Here is a 22,509-nt window from a genome sequence, read left to right on the forward strand (position 1 = left end):
TGCAAACAGTTTTGCTGGGGCTGTTTGACTTTGGCATGAATAGCCTGGAGCTTGTTGTGTTCCCTGATGTTTTCATTTTGGAGTTTGGAAATTAATTGAGGCAGGTCTCTGGTGAGACCTCACCTGGAGTACTGCGTCCAGTTCTGGGGCCCCCAACACAAGAGACATGGGCCTGCTGGAAGCAGGTCCAGAGAAGGGCCACAAAGATGATCAGAGGGATGGAGAACCTCTTCTATGAAGACAGGCTGGAAGAATTGGGGCTCTTTGTGAAGAGTCAGCACTGTGGTGTTGTCACTTACCCAGCATGTCTTGGCTTTGATGGCAGCAAAGGGAGCTGATGTCTTGATAATAAAATGATGTATAGGTCTGCCCTTTCTCTCCTGGAAAACAAATTTATTCCCTGCTTTGGATTGCAAGTTACATGGGGAATTGCTAACTGCTTCTCTTTTCTTGGGAGTTTAGCTGACCTTTTGTAGTTTCCATGAAGGAGGTAATTTATGTATTTTAAAGTCTGAGGTCTTGAACATTACTGAATATTTAGGGGAAAGAACATGGTGGAGAAGACAAATTCAAGGTGCTCTTAAGAGTACAATCCAATTTCCTGAGGGCTGTCACTTCCTTGTGCAGCAAAATGATGTTGATGATCAAGCATGAGAGCAAGAGCAAGCATGTTATTATCAGGGCCAGGCAAACAGATACTAGGGAAGCACATAGTTGGAAGGGTTGGAAGGGACCTCCAGAGATCATCAAGTCAAACCCCCCTGCCAGAGAAGCATCACCCAGGGCAGGTCACACAGGAACACAGCCAGGTGGATTTTGGAAGTCTCCAGAGAAGGAGACTCCACACCCTCTCTGGGCAGCCTGCTCCAGGGCTCTACCAACCTCACAGTGAAAAAGTTTCTGTTCCCATGGAAGCTTCTCTGCTCCAGCTTGCACCCATTGCCCCTTGTCCTGTCATTGGACATCACTGAGCAGAGCCTGGCTCCATCTTCCTGAAACTGCCCTTCATGTCTTTATCAACATGAATGAGGTCACCCCTCAGGCTCCTCTGCTCCAAGGATAGGTAGATTGTGCAGGAACAAATTACCTTCACTTGGCTAATTGTGGATCCATGACTCTCTTGGAGGGAGAAGGTATTGAGTCAACGTGAAAGGACAACACACTCAGTGTCTTAGATGGGAATCACAGTGCTCATATAAGCCCTGTTAAAAGTCTGTTTATCCTTATGTACCCAGTAGGAAAAATAACATTTCAACAGGTAGATTGTTTGGAAAATAATAAATGAGTAAATCCTTTGTAGCTTAGAGGCTATCAATTCTAATGCAGATCCCTCCTTGAGTTATAAAGCAGCTATTAACTGCAGAATTATTTCTCACTCTTCAGTTCTTTCCCTGAGAAGTGATGATGACTGCTTGGTGTGCACATACAGTTCTCCTCCTTTTTGCTGTGCTTCACTCATGGCTGAGTGCATCTTTCATGCACAGGGAGAGAAGGGGTAGGGAACTCAGCACAACACCAGGAAACAAGCTCCCAAGTGCCACTGGTGTGCAGTTAATAGCTTGCAGGTCTCCTTTGTTATAGTTTTCACTTGTGGTTTGTGTATTCCTGGTTTAAGGCTGATTATCCATGATCATTCAATTCCAAATGTTCAGTTTCTACTCCTTTAATCTTCTGAAACATCCTAAAACTCAGAACAAACACTCAAACATAGATGTAAGGCTTTATTCTGATTCCACACAGTGAATGTAATAAGATGCAGTCATTCTCCTCTCAGTAACTACAAAGTTTTACTGGTGGAAGATGGAAGTAAGAAATGGGCATGTGCAGTGTTTAGGGATTCCAGTAATGTTTTAATATTGGTGGCTTCAGATTACCAATATTTGCCACTCTTACTAAATGGCTCAAACAATTTCCCCCCTCATATGTTATGTATTTATAGAATCATAGAATGGATCAGAATGGATGGGACCTCAGAGATCATGTACTCCAACCTCCCTTGGCTGCTCAAGGCCTCATCCAGCCTCACCTTATAAACCCCCAGGGAGGAGACATCCACAACCACCCTGGGAAGTTTCTTCCAGACTCTGACCACCCTCATACTGAAGAACTTCTTCCTAAGCTCCAGTCTACTCCTGTTTTCCCTCAGCTTCAAACCATTCCCCCTTGTCCTGTCTCTAGACACCCTCAAGAAAAGTCCCTCTGCAGCCTTCCTGTAGGATCCCTTCATGTATTGGACAGCAGCTCTAAGCTCCCCACAGAGTCTTTTCTTCTCCAGGCTGAGCAACCCCAGCCCCCTCAGCCTACCCTCATAGCCCTTTTCTGGACTTCCTCCACCAGCTCTGTGTCCTCCTTATGCTGGGGACACCAGAACTGGAAGCAGGATTGGAGGTGGGGTCTCAGCAGAGCAGAGTCAAGGGGCAGAATCCCCTCTCTTGCCCTGCTGCCCACACTGCTCTGGCTGTAGCCCAGCACACAGCTGCCTGCTGGGCTGCATGAGGGCACTGCTGGCTCCTGAGGAGCTCCTCAGCGATCAACACCCCCAAGACTTTTTCCTCAGGGCTACTCTCAATTGCTGGTGATGAGTTATTGAGAAAACTGTTGCCAATATCCTTTTGATATCTAAATATTGAACATTGTCCATCAGGGCATTGAACAATATTCATTCAAAAGTATTGTTTCTGATTTGGCAAATGACTTCAAATCCTATAGAGCTGCCTTAGACATCAAGGAAAGCTTCAATGTCCTTTTGTGTGCTCAGGTTTTCTAGCATAGCAATCAACTTCTAGTTTTAATGCTCAGCTTTCATTGATATCAGACAAGTTGGATTTGTCCATAAACGAGAAATGCTCTTTGGAATTTGATTTGTATTGTCAAGGTACCTACCTGTGTTCAGTAGGTGATTAAAGAGTATTTTCTTCTCGTGTTCTTTGTTGCCTTAATTACTTTAATTGCCATCAGCATGATTTAATTCTAATGTGAGCCCATTTGTTCCTTTCTTAATCATATCCTCTAGCCTCTGTTTAACGCTTTTCAGTCTGTTCTAGGAAGGTTTCCCCCTGTAAGTCCTTCAGATGAGGTGGAAGCTATCCAAAATCCCTCTTGCCATAGAAGGTGGCCAATTTTTTTATGAGATGTAGAATCTTAGAATCATTTAGGTGGGAAAAATCCTTTAAGATCATTAGGTCAAAAAATTAACCCTACTCTACCAAGTCCACTAGGCTGTATCCCAAAGCTCCACATTTACATGGCTTTTAACCACATCCAAGAATACTGACTCAACCACCTCTTAGATATCTCTAAATGCTGTTGCTTTCCAGGCTGCTGCCTCGTTGCTATGTTCTTCTGCCTTTTGGCTTCCTTCACTCTCAAGACAGAAAGTCACAGATTCACAGATTGCATCAGGTTGGAAGGGACCCTTAAAGGTCCTCCTCCCACACAATCCCCCTGCACTAAGCAGGGACACCTCCAACTAGATCAGACTGCCCAGGGCTGACCTTGAATGTCTCCAGGTTTGGGGTTTCAACCACATCCCTGGGCAACCTGTCACAGTATTTAACCTCTCTCATTGTGCAGAACTTCCTCCTGATGTCCAACCTAAATCTTCCCTTCTCCACTTTCAAACCATTGCTCCTCTTCTTATCTCCACAGGCCCTTCTGAACAATCCCTCCCCAGCCTTCTTGTAGGTCCCCTGTGGATATTGAAATGCAGCCACAAGGTCTCCCCAGTGAAGTTCACTTGCCGTGTGCTTGCTCTCCAATACTCTGCTAAATCCCTTTGTGTCATCTCCCATCTCTGAGGTGTTCCAGAAGTGTGTTAAATGCAAATAGGGATCCTCATTCTCTAGGATTGCAACTTACTCCAATTCTAATCACTTCACTTGAAGACAGAAACACTTATTATCTGCCTGGCTGTGGCAGAGGATTATTTCTGCCGTCAGGAATCCACACTGAGGTTTATTTGTTGTCTTTGGAGACACAGCTCCAGTGGGAATAGCAGTAGTTGTTCTGAACTCTGAGAGAAAACAGAGGAACTGCCTTATTAGTTAGCTTTTAGGCCATGTTTTTAGTGTAGCAGAATGGCTTTGCCTTGGCTTGTGATGCAGTTTGCTGGGTGGATAATGATATCATTTGAAAGAACAAAATTCTTGCAGTAAATTGTCAATCTATCAATCATCTCTTTACTATTCCATTATCTTTAAACACCATTTTTCAGCAGCATTATTTGTGGGGTGTGCCACCTTGGATTGTGTTTTGATTTCTAAGAGGAGAGAGGTACCGTGGTGCCTCCCCCATCTTTCCCACTTACTGCGTGTCAGTTGACTTTGCAGTTTCATTTGTGTTCAAAAGTAGGCTGCAGAGGAAATTTGTTCAGGAGCTCTGCCCCCTGTATTCAGTAAGCACTTTCTAATCTCCCAGAGGCATGTAAATTCTAACCCAGTGACTGGTTCCCTGAATAGCTTTGGACTCTGTTGTACAGCTGAAACACTGGATCAGGGGCCAGACATGATCCAGTGGTATAGAATCCATAGATGAAGCCTCAGCACAAAGTGCTTTGATTTGCTGAGCTGTTGCTTTTGCTCCAAATTGCTTTCTAGTGTAGGCTTAACCTTAGAAACAAAGAAGGTTTTAACTTCTGTCCCCATGCATTCATACTCAGCCCTCCAGTGGGATTTTAGCTTTGGTATATATAGATTGCTTGTTCTGGAGAAGAGGAGGCTGAGAGGAGACCTTCTTGCTCTTTATAACTCCCTGATAGGAGGTTGGAGTGAGGTGGGGTTTGGTCTCTTCTCCTTGGTAATAAGTGATAGGATGAGAGGAAATTACCTCAAGTTACACCAGGGGAGGCTTAGGTTGGAGATAAGGAAAAAAAGTATTTTCTGCAGGAGTGGTCAGGCTTTAGAACAGGCTGCCCAGGGAGGCGGTGGAGTCACCAGCCCTGGAGGGGTTCAGGGAATGTGTGGACATGGCACCTGGGGATGTGATTTAATGGCCACAGTGCTGTTGGCCTGATGGTTGGACTTGATGATGTTGGAAGTCTTTTCCAGCCTTGATGATTCCATGATTCTGTCATGCAACTTACTGAATAACTAAACACATTGATGAAAGACCTGTGTGCACCTTTGCTGCCGGGGAGTTTCATTCAAACAGCCTTTGTGTCCTGGACAACACAGAGACAGCATCAATTTCAGAATATCCTCATAAAGGCTGGAGCCATGGGAAATGGTTACTTCATGACAGGCTGCTCTGGGCATAGGAAATGTGTGATTCAAAACAAGAATATTTGCTCTGGAGGTCAGCCGTAGTCAAAACTTCTCTTGTCTTTCATCTTTATCAGACACACCTTCAGTCAGCGTAAATATGGAAGTGGGTTTGGCTATTGTCCCACTGAACTGCCTCAAAGATTGTCCTGGTTTTATTAGGTTTTGAGCTGTGTGCTACTGGTTTCCCTATTTTAGAGCTTCATGAATGCCATGGATGCTGCTGTTGCTCAGCCCTCAAGGACAAACTGCAAAGAACCATTACATTATAAAGCATCTCACCTTGGTCCCTTTTCTGTAGGTAATCAGAAGAGTTAAGACAGTGACAAAGGGTTTAGAGGAAGAAAAAAATATCCAATACTTCTCTAAGGCAGCAAAAGAGTGTGCAAAAAAAAAAGGCAGCTTTGAAGCAATCAAGGCCGCACGAGCTAATTTGCAACTGGTAGTACAAATTATGTGCAGATTCCTTCCGATTGCCTGAATTAACTCCAGGAGTATTTTTAGAGCAACTTTGTTTGGTTTAATGAAAACTATTATTAAATCATTAGCCAGTGAAAATAGTTCTTTAATTGGGTGTGGATGTAAATCACAGAGTCACAGAATGTTAGGGTTTGGAAGGGACCTCCAAAGATCATCCAGTCCAACCCCCCTGCCAGAGCAGGATCACCTAGAGCAGGTCACATAGGAACACATCCAGGCAGGTCTTGAATATTTCCTGAGAGGGAAACCCCCACAGCACCCCTGGGCAGCCTGTTCCAGTGTTCTGTCACTCTCACAATGAAAAAACTATTCCTCCTGTTTCCACAGAACTTCCTGTGGCTCAGCTCCCACCTATTGCCCCATGCACTGTCATTGGGCATCACCCATCAGAGCCTGGCTCCAGCCTCTTGGCACTCACCCTGTAAAAATTGATTGGGTCACCCCTTAGTCTTCTCCAAGATGAAGAGCCCCAGCTCCCTCTGTCTGTCTTCATAAGATAAATGATGATCATTGTTATCCTTTCATTGATGTGCCTATCCAGGATTGTATCCACTTGGTTAAAATGTTCCAGTTCCTCTTAATAACTTCTCTTTGCTTTGCAGGTTGTGTATAAAAACAACGACGTCAGGTTGGAGTTATCTCGACTTGCCAAGCAAGGAGATCCGAAAATGAAGATTCATGGGGTTGTAGCATTTAAGTGTGAGAATGTTGCAACCTTAGATCCAATAACATTTGAAACACCAGAGTCCTTCATCTCATTGCCAAAGTGGAATGCCAAGAAGACCGGCTCGATATCGTTTGACTTCCGTACAACCGAGCCCAACGGCTTGATTCTCTTCAGCCATGGAAAACCAAGGCACCAGAAAGATGCCAAACACCCACAGATGGTGAAAGTTGACTTTTTTGCCATTGAGATGCTCGATGGCCACCTTTACCTGCTGTTAGACATGGGATCAGGTACTATAAAAATAAAAGCTTTGCAGAAGAAGGTGAATGATGGTGAATGGTACCACGTGGATTTCCAACGGGACGGACGGTCGGGTAAGCTGCTTTCCTGCTTTGCAATGGCCAGAGTGGTTTCTCAGGTTGTGGGTGAGAGAATCCTGGGTGTATATTATGTTGCCACCATTAGAGTAGTAAAAACTAAGGGAAATAAAAGAAGAAGATGCAAAAGAATAGACATAAGAATTATAAGAGCAAGAGATATAGTAATATATATGAGAATATAAGAACAAGATATGAAAGAATCTATTATAAGAAAGAAAAGAACAAGATATGAAAGAATCTATTATAAGAAAGAAAAGAACAAGACATGAAAGAATATATGTAAGAAATATAAGAACAAGAGATGTAATAATATATATATGGGAATATAAGAACAAGATATGAAAGAATATATATGAGAGAGATAAGAACAAGAGGTGTAATAATATATATAAGGTATTCTTTTATACCCTGATCTTATATATGTAAGAGATATAAGAACAAGAGGTATAATAATATATATATAAGATTACATCTCTTGTTCTTCTATAATATTTAACACAAATACAGGAATAAGATACATAAGAATATATCTAAGAAATGCAAGGAGTCATTACTGGCAGTTACCATAATACAGTGATTTGCAGAGTGAAATGTCTTCTCTTAACATTTGTTGGGTAATCAGGTACTTAATCTTGCAACTAAGTGCTCTGTGCACTTCAAAAACAAACAGTTAATCTCCCTCTGTGCTTGCTTACACCAAAGAGCTGAAGTGGCAAGTTTCAAGAGTAGAAGATAAAGCAAAAGAGAATTATTGAAAGTAGGGAGTAGTTGGCCCACAGAAACAGCAGAGGCCTTCCAATCACGTCAGCAGGTCTCAACACAATTAAATGAGATGCTGATGAGTGGCTAACAATACAAAACAGCAGAAGTGGAAAGAAGAGAATTGCATATTCTGTTATTCATAGAGTGGTTTGGATTGGAAGGGACGTTCAAGATTACCAAGTTCTAACCCTCTGCCATGGCAGGGACACCTCCCACTAGGCCAGATTGCTCAAGACATCATCCAACCTTGCCTTGAACATCTCCAGGGAGGGGCCATCCACAACCTCCTTCTGCAACCTGTTCCAGTGTCTCACCACCCTCACTCTAAAGAATTTCCTCCTAATCTCCAGTCTAAATCTGCCCTCTTCACTCTTAAAGCCATTGCCCCTTCTCCTATCACTACAAGCCCTTGATAAAAGTCCCTTCACAGCTTTCTTGTAGCCCCCTTCAGGTACTGGAAGACTGCTCTGAGGTCTCCCAGGAGCCTTCTCTTCTCCAGGCAGAACAGTCCCAACTCTCTCAGCCTGTCCCTATAGGAGAGGGTCTCCAGCCTTCTGATCATCTTTGTGGCTGTCTCTGGGACCTTTCCAACAGTTCCAGGTTCCTCTTATGCTGTGGGCACCAGAATGGAGGCAGCACTGCAGGTGAAGTCTCAGCAGATCAGAGGGGCAGAATCCCCTCCCTGTCCTGCTGTTCTCCCTGCTTTGGATGCAGCCCAAACACATGCCTGCCTTCTGAGGTGCAAGCAGCCGCTGCCAGCTCCTGTTGAGTTTTTTGTTGGTGGACATTCCCCAAGTCCTTAATTTGGATTCTGTAGTAGTTTATTCAACAAATGGTCTCACTGAGAAGAGTGAAAATAAAGAATCATAGAATCATTTTGGTTGGTAAAGACCTTTAAGATTATTGAGTCCAACCATGACCTAACTCTACCAAGCCTGGTGCTAAACCATGTCCCTGAGTGATTCCTAAACTCTTCCTGATGCTACTGCAATCTACTACAGCATAAAGTGCATTTTACTACTTGTGCTTCTGCTGCACCTGATCTTGACTATACATCTTGACTTCAGCAAATCATTTGTATCCATTAAAGGCAAAACAAATCTATTCTGTGATAGCTTTCCTTTAGCTGGTGCCAAGATTTGGTGGGAGGAGTGCAAAAGAACCGAGTCTGCAGTTCAGCCCAGCAAAGAATTTTTCAGTATCCTATCAGTATCCAGTCTGCACTTTTTGTACACTCTGAAACTGAACACTGGAAAACACAGTCTCCTGTTTGTTTAGGTTCTGTGGGATTTCCTCCACTTTCTTCCTTCTGGTGATTCCTTTTCCATTGTTTGCATTTATAATTTCTTATTACCCACAAATCAGATTTCAGCTGAAGCTAATAGAATAGAATTAACCAGGTTGGAAGAGACCTTTGAGATTGAGTTCAACCTATCTAACAGCCAACACTATCTAATCAACTAAACCATGGCGCCAAGTACCCCATCAAGTCTCTTCCTAAACACCTCCTGTGATGGTGACTGTACCACCTCCCTGGGCAGTCCATTCCAATGGCCAATCACTCTCTCTGTGAAGAATTTATTCCTAAAATCCAGCCTGAACCTCCCCTGGCACAGCTTGAGACTGTGTCCTCTTGTTCTGGTGCTGGCTGCTGGGAGAAGAGACCAACTCCCTCCACCTGTCTACAGCCTCCCTTCAGGTAGTTGTAGACAGCAATAAGGTCTCCCCTGAGCCTCCTCTTTTCCAAGCTAAGCAACCCCAGCTCCCTCAGCCTCTCCTCACAGGGCTGTGCTCCAAACCCCTCCCCAGCTTTGTTGCCCTTCTCTGGACACCTTCCAGCAACTCAACATCTTTCTTGAATTGAGTGGCTCAGAACTGGACACAGGACTCGAGGTGTGGCCTAACCAGTGCTGAGCACAGGGCAGAATGACCTCCCTGCTCCTGTTGGCCACACTGTTCCTGATGCTGGCCAGGATGCCATTGGCCTTCTTGGCCACCTGGGCACAGTGCTGGCTCATGTTCAGAAATCTTAGGTGCAGCTTTAAATTGAAGATTTCAGTCAAAACCCTGCTTGAAAGCCAGACCAAATTCAACTGATCAGTCTGCCCTAAGATGATGAAAAAGAATGATTTGGTTCCTACACTGTGTGGCTTCAGATTCTAACGGTAGTTTGCTGATTGTTATATGTCAGTTGTTTGTCTTCTTTTCTAAAGGTTAAAATCCAAACCAAAACACACAGACACACACAAAACCAAAGCATAGAGCTTCTCTAAAGCCTCCAATGTGATTGCATATCTGGTGCTTATATTATTTATACTCCAATCCTCATTTCAGGCTCCCTTCTTAAGTGCCGTTTCAGTGATTCATAGGAGGCAGTAAATCCTGTAATTATCATGCCTGTGGGACTCTGCTGAAAGCAAAGTTTACTCTTACATCCCAAGCCTACACAACTATAAATAAGAGAAAGAAATGCACAACAGTTGTTTCCAGCTAAAGATCCTTTCTGCCCTTTCATTGTTTCATACAAACTGTAGCTCTCAAGTGCTGGTGAGACAGTTTAGGGCACAATTTCGCTAAGCTGGAGAGATATGGATTTGATGGGTGGACTGTCCAGTGGATAAGGAATTAGTTGGATGATTGCATACAAAAGGTAGTGGTCAACAGCTGGATGTCCAGATGGAGATGGGTGACCAGTGGTGTCCCTCAGAGGTCTGTACTGGGATCAGTGCTGTTCAATATCTTCATCAGCGCTATAGACAGTGAGACTGAGGCACCCTCATTAAGCCTGCAGATGATTCCAAGCTGAGTGGTGTGATTGATAAGACTGAGGAATGGGATGGCTGCTATCCAGAGGGACAATGGACAGGCTGGAGAGGTGGGCTGAGGAGAGTCTTATGAGATTCAATAAGGCAAAATGCAAGGTCCTGCACCTGGTTTGGGGCAATCTTTGATATCAACATAGATGATGAAATTGAGAGTAGACCTGCAGAGAAGGATTTGAGGTGCTGGTGGGTGTGAAGCTGGACATGAGCCAGCAATGGGCACTTGCAGCACAGAAGGCCAATGGTAGCCTGGGCTGCATCACAAAAGCAGCTTGGCCAGCAGGTCAAGAGAGATGGTTCTTCCTCTCTGCTCTAGTGAGACCTCAGCTGAAATACTGTGTCCAGCTATGGGACTCCCAACACAAGAGAGACAGGGAGCTGCCCAGAAGAGGGCCTCCAAGGTGATCAGAGGGGTGGAACACCTTTCCTATGAAGACAGGCTGGGGTTGTTCAGCCTGCAGAAGAGAAGGCTTTGGGGAGACCTTAAAGCTACATTTCAATATCTGAAGGGGATCTACAGGAAGGCTGGGGAGGGATTGTTTAGAAGGGTCTGTGGGACAAGGGACAGTAGTTTGAAAGTGGAGCAGGGGAGTTTTAGGTTGGACATCAGGAGGAAGTTCTGCATATTAAGAGTGGTGAAATACTGAAACAGGTTGCTATAGGGCTGTGGTTGAGAATCCACCCCTAGAGACATTGAAGATCAGCCTTGCTGTGTCCCTGGGCAGCCTGCTCTAGTTAGAGGCGTCCCTGCTGAGTGGAAGAGGGTTAGACAAGATGACCTTTGAGGGTCTCTCCCAAACAATGCAACCTGTGAAGCTGTGAATTCTTTAAAACCATTGCTGATCATCAGCAATAATGGAGGCTAAGAAATGTGCACCAGGTGATCAGGACTGCCTGTTGTTATCATTAAATAGAATTATAGTGCAATATATATTTAAAAGAATGATGAATGGTCTCTGATCAAGATGGGCTTCATTTACCCTGTCACTCTTGACAGCTGACCATAGTGCCTTATTTGCCCTCAAACACTGAACTGTTACCTGGAATGCTTCATAAACATGTAGGCATTTGGAGTGGCAAACTGAATTTTCAGCTGAAATCTGACCCTCAAAGATTCTCCTTGATTTTAATACAGAGAATAATCCTCTACAGTAGGAGAAATAAGCCAGAAGAGTGGAAATGCTGTGATTTCTCTTAATGAGAGCATTGGCTGAATGGTATCACAGGCCATCAGATTTAACCAAGTGAAATGTCTGCCTAGCAATTAAAAGAAATGATGAGCTCTGTGTTCTTATTTTCTTCTGCTTGGAGCAGCAAGCATTACATTTAGACTATTTCTTCATGACTTATGCATATTGGCCTATTATGCCTCATTTTTTTTTCTCTCCCCCCCTCCATTAATAATAAAATCCATTTTACTATTCCAGGAAGCATTTTCATTTATTTTCTCTAGCCAAAACCAAACATACTCAAAAGAATATGAATGTGATCACTTTTCACTTCCTTACTTTCAACATCTTTTTTATATGCAATTGGATGAGTATCATGGAATTATAGAATTGTGAGGGCTGGAAGGGACCTCAAGGATCATCCTATTCATCCTATTCCAATCCCACTGCCATGGCCAGGGACCCTTCACACTAGATCAGGTTGCTCGGAGTCCCATACAACCTGGCTTAAAAAACCTTCAGGCATGAGGCTTCCACCACCTCCCTGGGCAACCTGTGCCAGTGTCTCACCATGCTCAGGGGGAAGAACTTCTTCCTAACATCCAATCTGAATCTACCCATTTCTAGTTTTGTTCCATCCCCCCAGTCCTATAACTCCCTGACACCCTAAAAAGTCCCTCCCCAGCTTTCTTAAGGAACTGGAAGGCTACAATTAGGTCTTCTCAGAGCCTTCTCTTCTCCAGACTGAACAATCCCAACTCTCAGTCTGTCTCCACGGGAGAGGGGCTCCAGCCCTCTGATCATCCTCGTGGCCCTTAGGTGGACACATTCCAGCACCTCCAGATCCTTCCTGTAATAGGGGCTCCAGAACTGAACTTGTTTAAAACCATAGATATTTATTTTTTGCCTTTTCTGGGATTGTTTTCTTGTTCCTGCTGACAAAATGCTCCACAGCCCACTGAGTATCAAGAGATTGCCCTGTTGGTGAATAAGTAGCTCAAATAAATAACCTGTGAATTAGTATTTAATTATTTTTATGTCAAATTTGGCCTCTTGCAACCTTTTTCTCCTAGCCTCTGAACCCAGTGTAGAGTGGTTTCCTCAGACACTGGAAAGCTGTGACATTTCTCAAGGAGCTTTGCTAATTTCCTTGACTTTGGTATTAGCTGGATCAGCAACTACTCCATTTATTTTTCATTCTTTGCTCCCTTCCAGGCTTCCAGTCACAGGGAACATCCTCTCTAAACTCCTGACTTTGGCATTGCCCATCTGGGACTGTGGTGGAGGAGATGTAATGAATAAGAGCATAGTTTTAAATTGCCCTTGTCAAGGCCCTGTTCAGTAGTGATTCTGCTGATCAGCTCAGATTTGGGGAGCTACAAGGAAGATGTGGAGCCTTTTCATTTCCTTTTGGCACTATTATTTTTACAGATGTCTTTCACCCTAGAATCCCACCCTGCTGCATCAAAGACCTACTGTGCGCCTTTCCTTACCTAAAAAAGGGAAATCATTGGTGAGAAGGGGCTCTTTAGATCCTTCCTCTGGTGTTGAGGAAAGAAAGATTTCATACAGAATCATAGAATGGTTTAGGTTGGAAGGGACTACTAGAGGTCATGTAGTCCAAACCCCTCAGAGGTAAGCGGAGTGAGAGGAGTTAGAAGGGACCTCTGGAGATCATAGAATTGTCAGGCTTGGAAGGGACCTCAAGGGTCATCCAGTTCCTATCCACCTGCCATGGGCAGGGACACCTCACACTAGAGCAGGTTGCTCACAGCCACATCCAGCCTGGCCTTAAAAGCCTCCAGGGATGAAGCTTCCACCACCTCCCTGGGCAACTTGTTCCAGTGTCTCGCCACCCTCATGGTAAAGAACTTCTTAACATCCATTCTGAATCTACCCATTTCTAGTGGTAGATTTTTGCTCCATTCCCCCATGTCCTATCACTCCCTGCCATCCTAAAAGGTCCCTCACCAGCCCCCTTAAGATCATTGAGTCCAACCCCCATGCTAGAGTAGATTCACCCAGAGCAGGTTGTGCAGGATGGCATCTAGGTGGGTTCTGTGTGACTCCAGAAAATGAGACTCTCTGGGCAGCCTGTATAGGTGCCACCCTCAAAATAAAGAAGTTCCTCCTCATATTCAGATGGAACTTTCTTATGTTCATGTTCATGCCTGTTATCTCTTGTCCTGTCAATATCTTCCCCAGTCATCCACCTTTCTTGCAGATGTTAGTCAGTTAGAGGGTAGAAAGGCTCTGCAGAGGGACCTCGACCAACTGGACAGATGGGCAGAGTCCAATGGGATGGCATTTAACAAGTCCAAGTGCCAGGGGCTGCACTTTGGCTACGGCAATCCCATGCAGAGCTACAGGCTGGGGTCAGAGTGGCTGGAGAGCTCCCAAACAGAGAGGGACCTGGAGGTGCTGATCGACAGCCACCTGAATATGAGCCAGCAGTGTGCCCAGGTGGCCAAGAGGGCCAATAGCATCCTGGCCTGCATTAGGAATAGTGTGGCCAGCAGGAGCAGGGAAGTCATTGTGCCCCTGTACTCTGCTCTGGTTAGGCCACACCTTGAGTACTGTGTCCAGTTCTGGGCCCCTAAGTTTAAGAAGGACATTGAGACACTTGAACGTGTCCAGAGAAGGGCAACAAGGCTGGGGAGAGGCCTTGAGCACAGCCCTGTGAGGAGAGGCTGAGGGAGCTGGGATTGTTTAGCCTGGAGAAGAGGAGGCTCAGGGGTGACCTCATTGCTCTCTACAACTACCTGAGGGGTGGTTGTGGCCGGGAAGGGGTTGGTCTCTTCTCCCAGGCACCCAGCAGCAGAACAAGAGGACACAGTCTCAAGCTGTGCCAGGGGAGGTTTAGACTCGAGGTGAGGAGAAAGTTCTTCACTGAGCGAGTCATTCATCATTGGAACGGATTGCCCAGGGAGGTGGTGGAGTCACCATCCCTGGAGGTGTTCAAGCGGGGATTGGACGTGGCACTTGGTGCCATGGTCTAGTCATGGGGTCTGTGTTGATAGGTTGGACTCGATGATCCTCGAGGTCCTTTCCAACCTAAGTTATACTGTGATACTGTCTGCAGCAGAGAAAGGAGAGTGCAGGTCCTCCAGCAGTATGCTTTCCCCCCCCCCACACTAAGTGTACAGCAGAGGACACAACCTGGTACCTATTGCTGTGTCCTGCCATGTGAGCTGAATGTCCTTCCAGTACTTGTGGTGATTCTGAACTCCTGAATCTGAAGGACAGCAGCTTCATAGCCACTTCACATGTGCCCTTGGGCTTGGCCATGTGCTGTGTGCTATGGTCACAGTCCTGATCATAGCCACTGTACCGTGCTTTTAGCACACAAGATGTGAAGTCATCTAGGAATACCTGGCTCTGATGTTTTTTTTTCACTATTTCTGAATAAGCAAATGTGTTTCCCATGCACAAAGAGCCACATAAGGTAAGCATGCAGATGAGAGTGGTTGTAGTTAGGATCTTCATATTTAACTGATCAGAATGAAGAAACACTTTAGAAATATGTCTTAGTTTCTTACACACAGACCTGTGAAGAAGTAAATTGCTGAGATAATGAATGCGATTGGAGAAGCTCATTAACTCCTACCTAAGGGAAATGTTTGTCTGTTCTGCTCCTAACAGTTCTGCCAACTCTGCAGTAAAAGGACTGGAAAAAACCCACAACATAAACTAAAAAAGGAACCCAGCTATGGAGCAGCTGTAAAGGCTTTTGCTCACAGTTTTTCCCCGAGCATTGGTTAAAATGTTGTTAGGCTGTTTGCCATATTCAGGGCTAACATTGCAAGTGGGTTCTTTGACTTAATTGCCTTTGGAAATCAAAGCCACCAGGGTGGTCAGAGGGCTGGAGCAGCTCTTCTGTGAAGACAGGCTGAAAGAATTGGGGCTGTTCAGCCTGGAGAAGAGAAGGCTCCAGGGAAACCGTAGAGGTACATTTCAGTATATGAAGGGAACCTACAGGAAGGTTGGGGAGGGACTTTTTAAAAGAGCCTGTGGGGATAGGATGAGGGGCAATGGTTTGAAACTGGAGCAGGGGAGATTTAGGTTGGACATCAGGAGGAAGTTCTGCACAATGAGAGTGGTGAAATCCTGGAACCTGCATTTACAAAGTACTTACTAAGGAAAGCTTTCATTACCTAAGGGAGTGATAATTTGGATACCCACAGCAGTGGGAGTTGTATGGCAGCCTAGACACGTTTTCTATCAGGTCACCTGCAAGCTAGGATAAACTGGTAAGCAAGGGCATGAAGTCCTTGATACACAGGCCTGGGTTTTGTGCTGTTACTTATACTAAAGTCTATTTGTATTACAGACAAAATTCTTGTTCTGGACAGTGTGCTAGATGATATTGTGGATCAAGCTTCTACATAACAGCTGAGCCAGACAGAGTTATTAAAGTTTTGAGTCTTCTTCAGGTGCTCTTTGACTTAGTGTAGCTCTCAGCAAGAAAGGATTAAATGAAGATAACTTGCAGTTGTTCGATTAAGGGTAAAACATACAGCATCTAGGTCAGTTGAAGTGTCATGGGCATGTCCAGCAGTAAATTTGGAATAGCCCAGAGGGGTAATAGGGATTCTGTAGCCTTCCAAAACATGATGCACAGAAGAGTTTTTGCCTGGTGCATTTTCCTACCCATAGTCATTAGGTGCTATGATTACACCAAGATTTCTGAGGGCTTCTCCCAAGGAGTATTTTATGTGGTGTCATTTCTTAGGAAAAACAAAAAAGGTTCATTTTAGAGATTCACAGATTGCATCAGGTTGGAAGGGACCCTCAAAGGTCATTTTGTCTCACCCTCCTCCACTCAGCAGGGACACTTCCAGCTAGATCAAGCTGCCCTGGGCAGCTTGATGTAAACATCCAAGACTGATCTTGAATGTCTCCAGGGATGGGGCCTTAATCACATCCCTGGGCAACCTGTTCCAGTGTTTCACCACTCTCACTGTGCAGAATCTCCTCCTGATGTCCAACCTAAACCCACTCTTCTCCAGTTTCAAACCACTGCCCCTCATCCTATCCCCACAGGCCCTTCTGAACAGTCCCTCCCCAGCCTTCCTGTAGATCCCCTTCAGATACTGAAATGTAGCTCTAAGGTCTCCCCAGAGTCTTCTCTTTTCCAGGCTGAACAGCCCCAACTTTCTCAGCCTGTCTTCATAGGAGAGGTCCTCCAGCCCTCTGATCATCTTGGTGGCCCTCTTCTGGACCCCCTCCAGCAGCTCCATGTCTTTCTAAAGGTGCAACAAGGCTATGGAAACCTTTATTTTATCTTAATAAGACTCTTCTGATTGTAGGGAGAGGCTCTTTCTAGTAGGATTAGTGCTCAGCCTTTCTAAACTGTGTATGTCTCAAGTCTCACCTGGGAGTTGGTTCTTCTGAGACACCTTTGCCCCAAAGCGCTTTTATTAAGGTCCAAGCTATTTAAATGCTCATTCTGCCCATACTGTTGAAGTTTACCCCATCAAACCAACAAAATCTCCCAACAAAATATACAGCTGTCACAAGGCTCCACTGCTAAAAGAGAAGCTTGAATTTTAGGCTGTATCCAAGTGAGATCTTTTCTGGATCCATGTGGTTCAGCTTGATACTCATGGTTTAGTGTTTGTGCTATCAAAATTCTGAATTTATTGTCCCCTGCCCCACAGTGGAAGTATTTTTGCTGCTCATTTTTATCTTCCTGAATCTGTGTCAAGCTGATAGTGGAATAGTGAATCATGTTAGTTTTATAGTGACCTACATCATGTTTGGATTTATATTTTGCTGCCTTTTGCACCCATAATAAATGGGAAGGAGACTCTTTTGTGAAGAATCTTTTTTCTCCCAGTCATTTTATATAGCAAATAAAATCAGGTTTCTTGACCTAAGTGTGTTCCATGTACTAAATTTGGGGTTCTGCCTATCCATAATCATAGTATTATAGTATCATTCAGGGTTGGAAGGGACCACAAGGATCATCTAGTTCCAACCCCCCTGCCATGGGCAGGGACACCCCACACTACATCAGGCTGGACAGAGCCTCATCCAGCCTGCTCTTAAACACCCCCAGGGACGGGGCCTCGACCACCTCCCTGGACAACCCATTCCAGGGCTTCACCACTCTCATGGGGAAGAACTTCCTCCTCACATCCAGCCTGAATCTCCCCACCTCCAGCTTCATTCCATTCCCCCTAGTCCTATCACTACCTGAGATCTTGAGAAGTCCTTCCCCAGCCTTCCTGTAGCCCCCTTCAGACACTGGAAGGCCACAATTAGGTCACCTCAGAGCCTTCTCTTCTGCAGACTGAACAGCCCCAACTCCCTCAGTCTGTCCTCATAGGAGAGGTGCTCCAGCCCTCTGATCATCCTTGTGGCCCTTCTCTGGACACGCTCCAGCACCTCCACATCCCTCTTGTAATAGGGGCTCCAGAACTGGACACAGTACTCCGGGTGGGGTCTCACCTAAAATAATATCAGATGCCTCATTAATTTTCAGGAGCATAGCAAAGAGAATCTTTACAGTTGCTTACACTTCCTTTGTTGAAACACTTTGTAGCAGCAGAACTTCATTTTAAGCTTAGTTTTATTTGCTTTTTGAAACTAGAATGGAAAAAAAATAAGGTATCATTTCCCTTTCCTGAGTTTCTCTCTCCATCCTCTCTCTCTTTCTTTGTATCATGCACACATTTCGAGGTAAGTGTCACAGGTGTTGATTTTTCCCCCTCTAGGAGCACCTCACTATCATCTTAATGATTGCCTGTCTGGCAGATGATGAGAGTATTTTCCTTTTGCACTTAAAGGGGAAAAAAAAAAGAGTCTTATCCAAAGCCCACTGCAGGTGGGGACAGTCTTTTAAAACGCTGTGCCTTTGGATCCAAACCAAAGCCACAGGTTTGCCTCACGTGATGCAAGTGCAACTTCAGCCTTAGCGCTTTGAAGCGCACATGAGGCAGTAAAGAGATTTTTGTGTCATCGTTGCTCAAGCAGGATTTCTTCTGTAAATACCTCTGGAATGCTTTCCCCCCTACCCTTACAAGATTATTAAGCTAATTCTGCCCTTTTGTTGGGCCCATGCAGTATTGTGCATAAACATTTTTATGTTGTTGAACTTGCTGACAATGTTCATACTCCGTTGTAATTAAGGTAATGAAGTGGGTTATGGCATAGATGTATAAATACAGTGTCTGTGTTTCATTTAGAGATATTTGCCAGGAGCTGACATGGCATGTAGATTAAGGAGTGGGAAAAAAAAACACAACAGTATCATAGAATCAAGCAGGTTGGGAAGTACCTCAGAGTTCATCAAGTCCAACCTATTACCTAATACCTCCTGATGATTAAACCATGGCACCAAGTGCCACATCCAGTCCATTTTGAACACCTCCAGGGATGGTGACTCCACCACCTCCCTGGGCAGCACATTCCAATGGCAAATTACTCTTTCTGGGAAGAACTTTCTCCTCACCTCAAGCCTAAACTTCCCCTGGCACAGCTTGAGACTGTGTCCTCTTGTTCTGGTGCTGGTTGCCTGGGAGAGGAGACCAACCCCCGCCCGGCTACAACCTCCTTTCAGGTAGTTGCAGACAGCAATAAGGTCTCCCCTGAGCCTTCTCTTCTCCAGGATAAACACCACCAGCCCACTCAGCCTCTCCTTGTAGGGCTTGTGCTCGAGACCTCTCCCCAGCCTCATTGCCCTTATCAAAACTCTTTGAAATGTCTTGCAAAAGTCACTCACGTTGTTTTCTTGTCTTCCCAGGGACCATATCTGTGAACACCTTACGTACACCGTACACTGCACCAGGGGAAAGTGAAATCCTTGACTTGGATGATGACTTGTATCTTGGAGGCTTACCAGAGAACAAAGCAGGCCTTGTCTTCCCAACAGAGGTGTGGACAGCACTTCTCAATTATGGCTACGTCGGCTGCATTAGAGATTTATTTATCGACGGTCAAAGCAAAGACATTCGGCAGATGGCTGAAATTCAGAGCACAGCTGGAGTCAAACCCTCGTGCTCAAGAGAAACTGCAAAGCCTTGCCTCAGCAACCCCTGTAAGAACAATGGTGTGTGCAGGGATGGGTGGAACAGATACGTTTGTGATTGCTCTGGCACAGGGTACCTTGGCAGATCGTGTGAAAGAGGTAAGTTGCAAGAGGTGGCTGCGCTTCTGTTTCATAGCGTTCCGCACGATGATTAAACGTAGCAAAATGTCCCTCCCAAGGCACAAAAAGCATCTTGGGTTTCACTTGATGTGAGATGGAGCCCTGCTCTAGGCCAAAGAAAAGGAATGCAGGAGGGAAGATCTTAGGAGAGTTTCTAAGTTGCATGGGCTAAGCATTAGTTGGCCATGACAGAGAGTCAGTACTGCTAAATGTCTCTGAGAAACGTCTCCTGCTGTGTCTCACCACACGGGGCTGAGTTCTGGAAAGCTTTATGGAAGTCATTTCCAATATTTTTGGGTTGCTAAATGGCTCCAAACGGAGGTCTTGTTCTCTACCTGCTTCTGTCAACACCACTGTATCATTAAATCATGTAATCATAGAATGGGTAAGGGTTGGAAGGGACCTCCAGAGATCTTCTAGTCCAACGCCCCTGCCAGAGCAGGATCACCCAGGGCACACAGCCAAGAACACAGCCAGGTGGGTTTTGAATGTCTCCAGAGAAGGAAACTCCACAATCTCTCTGGGTAGTCTGCTCTAGGGCTCTACCAATCTCACAATGAAAAAGTTTTCTGTTCTGTTCCTGTGGAACCTCCTCTGTTCCAGTTTACACTCAGTGCCCCCTGTCCTATTGTTGGACATCACTGAGCAGAGCCTGGCTCTCCCCTCCTGACACTGCCCTGCACATCTTTATCAACATGAATGGGGTAACACCTCAGGCTCCTCTTCTGCAAGCTGCAGAGCCCCAGCTCCCTCAGCCTTTCCTCAGCAGGAGCATGTTCCACTGCCTTCAGCATCTTTGTGGCTCTATGCTGGACTCTAGTGCTAAATTCTAGTGCTAAACTAGTGCTAAACTCCACAGTAGCACTTAAATCCATGGCCAGAACTTCAGCCACCAGTCAGAGGGAAAGAATCAGTGTAGAAATCTCTATTTCTTACATATTTTTCTCTTTTCTAAAAACCATCCTAGTACCCAAGCAAACAGTTTCTACTTATCTTAAGTCACTGAGTATCCCTCTTGACTAGAAAAGGTAGGCATAGAGTTCACAAACCCCATCTATTGAAGTGGAAGGGTGCACAGTGGCAAGGAAGAGAGCTGTTGAGGTTAGTATATTGGAAGAAAACTCTCAGATAGGTTAAAATTACAGAGTGCACTAAGAAAATATTTTTAATCATGGAATGGCTTGAGTTGAAATGGACCTAAGAAATCTACTTCAACCTCCCAGCCAGGGGCAGGGACACCACTCACCTAGACTCAGCTGCTCAAGTCCTTGTCCAATCTGGCCTTGGACACCTCCAGGGAGGGGGCAGCTGAAAGGATTAATGTAAGTAGGAAACCAATAAAAAAAGTTTAGTTAATATTTTAGGTGTTTCTTTTTATTCTCATCGGAATAGAAAATCCCTGGAGGTGTTCAAGGCCAGGCTGTCTAAGGCCTTGAGCAAGCTGTTCTAGTGGAAAGTGTCTTTGCCCATGGCATAGGTGTTGCAACTGGATGATCTTTAAGGTCCCTTCCGACCCAAATTATGATTCAGTGCCCGAAATTGAGGTGTTTTTTTGGTTTGTTTTTTCTTCTGACACAATTGTCCTGCTGAAGTTTCTCCTTAAGCCACAGTCCAAGCCTTAAACTACTAGCTGGGGGAGTGTAAGATCTTTTATAGATCGGTAGAATTCCATCTGGCCTGATTCATTTTTCTAGTTAGTGAAGATTGAAACCAAAGTGGCTTCATGAAAACTAAACCCCCAGTGAATGTTTTGAGTTGCATGTAAACAGAAATGTTCATTTCTGTGGGATTAGTACCAACATATTACTAGGATTTGCAAAGTAGATTCTCAATTCCTTCTGATTTCTTTTGGTTGGTGGTGTTGGCTTTGTGTTGTGCTTTTAGTTTGGGGCTTTTTTGGTTTGGGGGTTTGGTGTCTTTTCCTTTCTCCTGTATTTTGTTTAGCTTTGTTTTGGGTTTTTTTGGGGGTGGTGTTTTTTGGGGTTGTTTTTTGTTTGAGGTTTTGGGGGTGGTGGTTTTGTTGTTTGGGGTATTTTTAGGTTGGTTTGTTTGAGGCTTTGTTGGTTTTGCCTTTTCCTGGGTTTTGCTTTGTTTGGAGTTTTCAGGTTGCTTTCGTTTGTGTTTGGTTTTGGTGGTGTTTTCCTCCCCTTTTATTCTGTGTTTGGTTTGGTTTGCTTTGTTTCTCTCTTTTGGTTTGCTTTTTTTTCTGGGGGGTTTCCCTCCCCTCCCCAACATTAACTTTGCCAGCCCAGCCCAGCCCAGTTGGAAGCAAAATGAAAGCTGTGTTTAAAAGCAGAACTACAATCTACAATGGAATGCCATGAATAGGTACAAAATCTTTTGGGAATTATTGGGAATTATCTTTGTCTTCATTTTTACACCCAAGAGTGATTTATTTACATTTTTACTACTTTTCTGCTCCAGATCTGTGAAAAATTTTGAAGGCACAGCCTAAAAGTACCACACATTTGTTTGGGTGGGTTTTCTTTTTGTTGTTGTTTGTAGGGATTTTGTTTCTTTGGTTGGACTTTATTACTTTTTTTCCCCATCTAATATTTTTAGATGCCTTTGGCTCCCAGCCAGTGGTTCAGAGATCTCCCAGATTGTTCTGTTACTGGTGGAGTGAAGCTGGCAGAGGGCATAACTGAGCAGTCTGAAGCATTACTAAAGCCTTTAGTTAACCATGTCTGGTGTACCACCCTGTGGCTAAATTCTGCTATTACAGATGGCAGAAGGAGAGAGGATTTTGTTTCCAACTTGAGAGCAAGGAAATGTGTACATTAGAAACCAAAACACACACAGAGCTGCAAAGAACATAA

The 22,509-nt window shown here is 44.7% G+C and overlaps 1 protein-coding gene across 1 annotated transcript in view; it reads left to right on the forward strand.

Annotated features, from left to right (window-relative positions):
- The window catches only part of NRXN1 (neurexin 1), an 814,281-nt gene that overhangs the window by 315,170 nt on the left and 476,602 nt on the right, over window positions 1-22,509 (forward strand). Inside the window, 2 exon segments of the mRNA XM_068153449.1 lie at window positions 6,341-6,779; window positions 19,286-19,669. Coding sequence (XP_068009550.1) covers window positions 6,341-6,779; window positions 19,286-19,669 — 823 coding nt within the window.

Source organism: Melanerpes formicivorus, unplaced genomic scaffold (assembly GCF_026170545.1).
Source record: "Melanerpes formicivorus ecotype bairdi unplaced genomic scaffold, bMelFor1.0.p_v2 SCAF_26, whole genome shotgun sequence".
NCBI classification, from domain to species: Eukaryota; Metazoa; Chordata; class Aves; order Piciformes; family Picidae; genus Melanerpes; species Melanerpes formicivorus.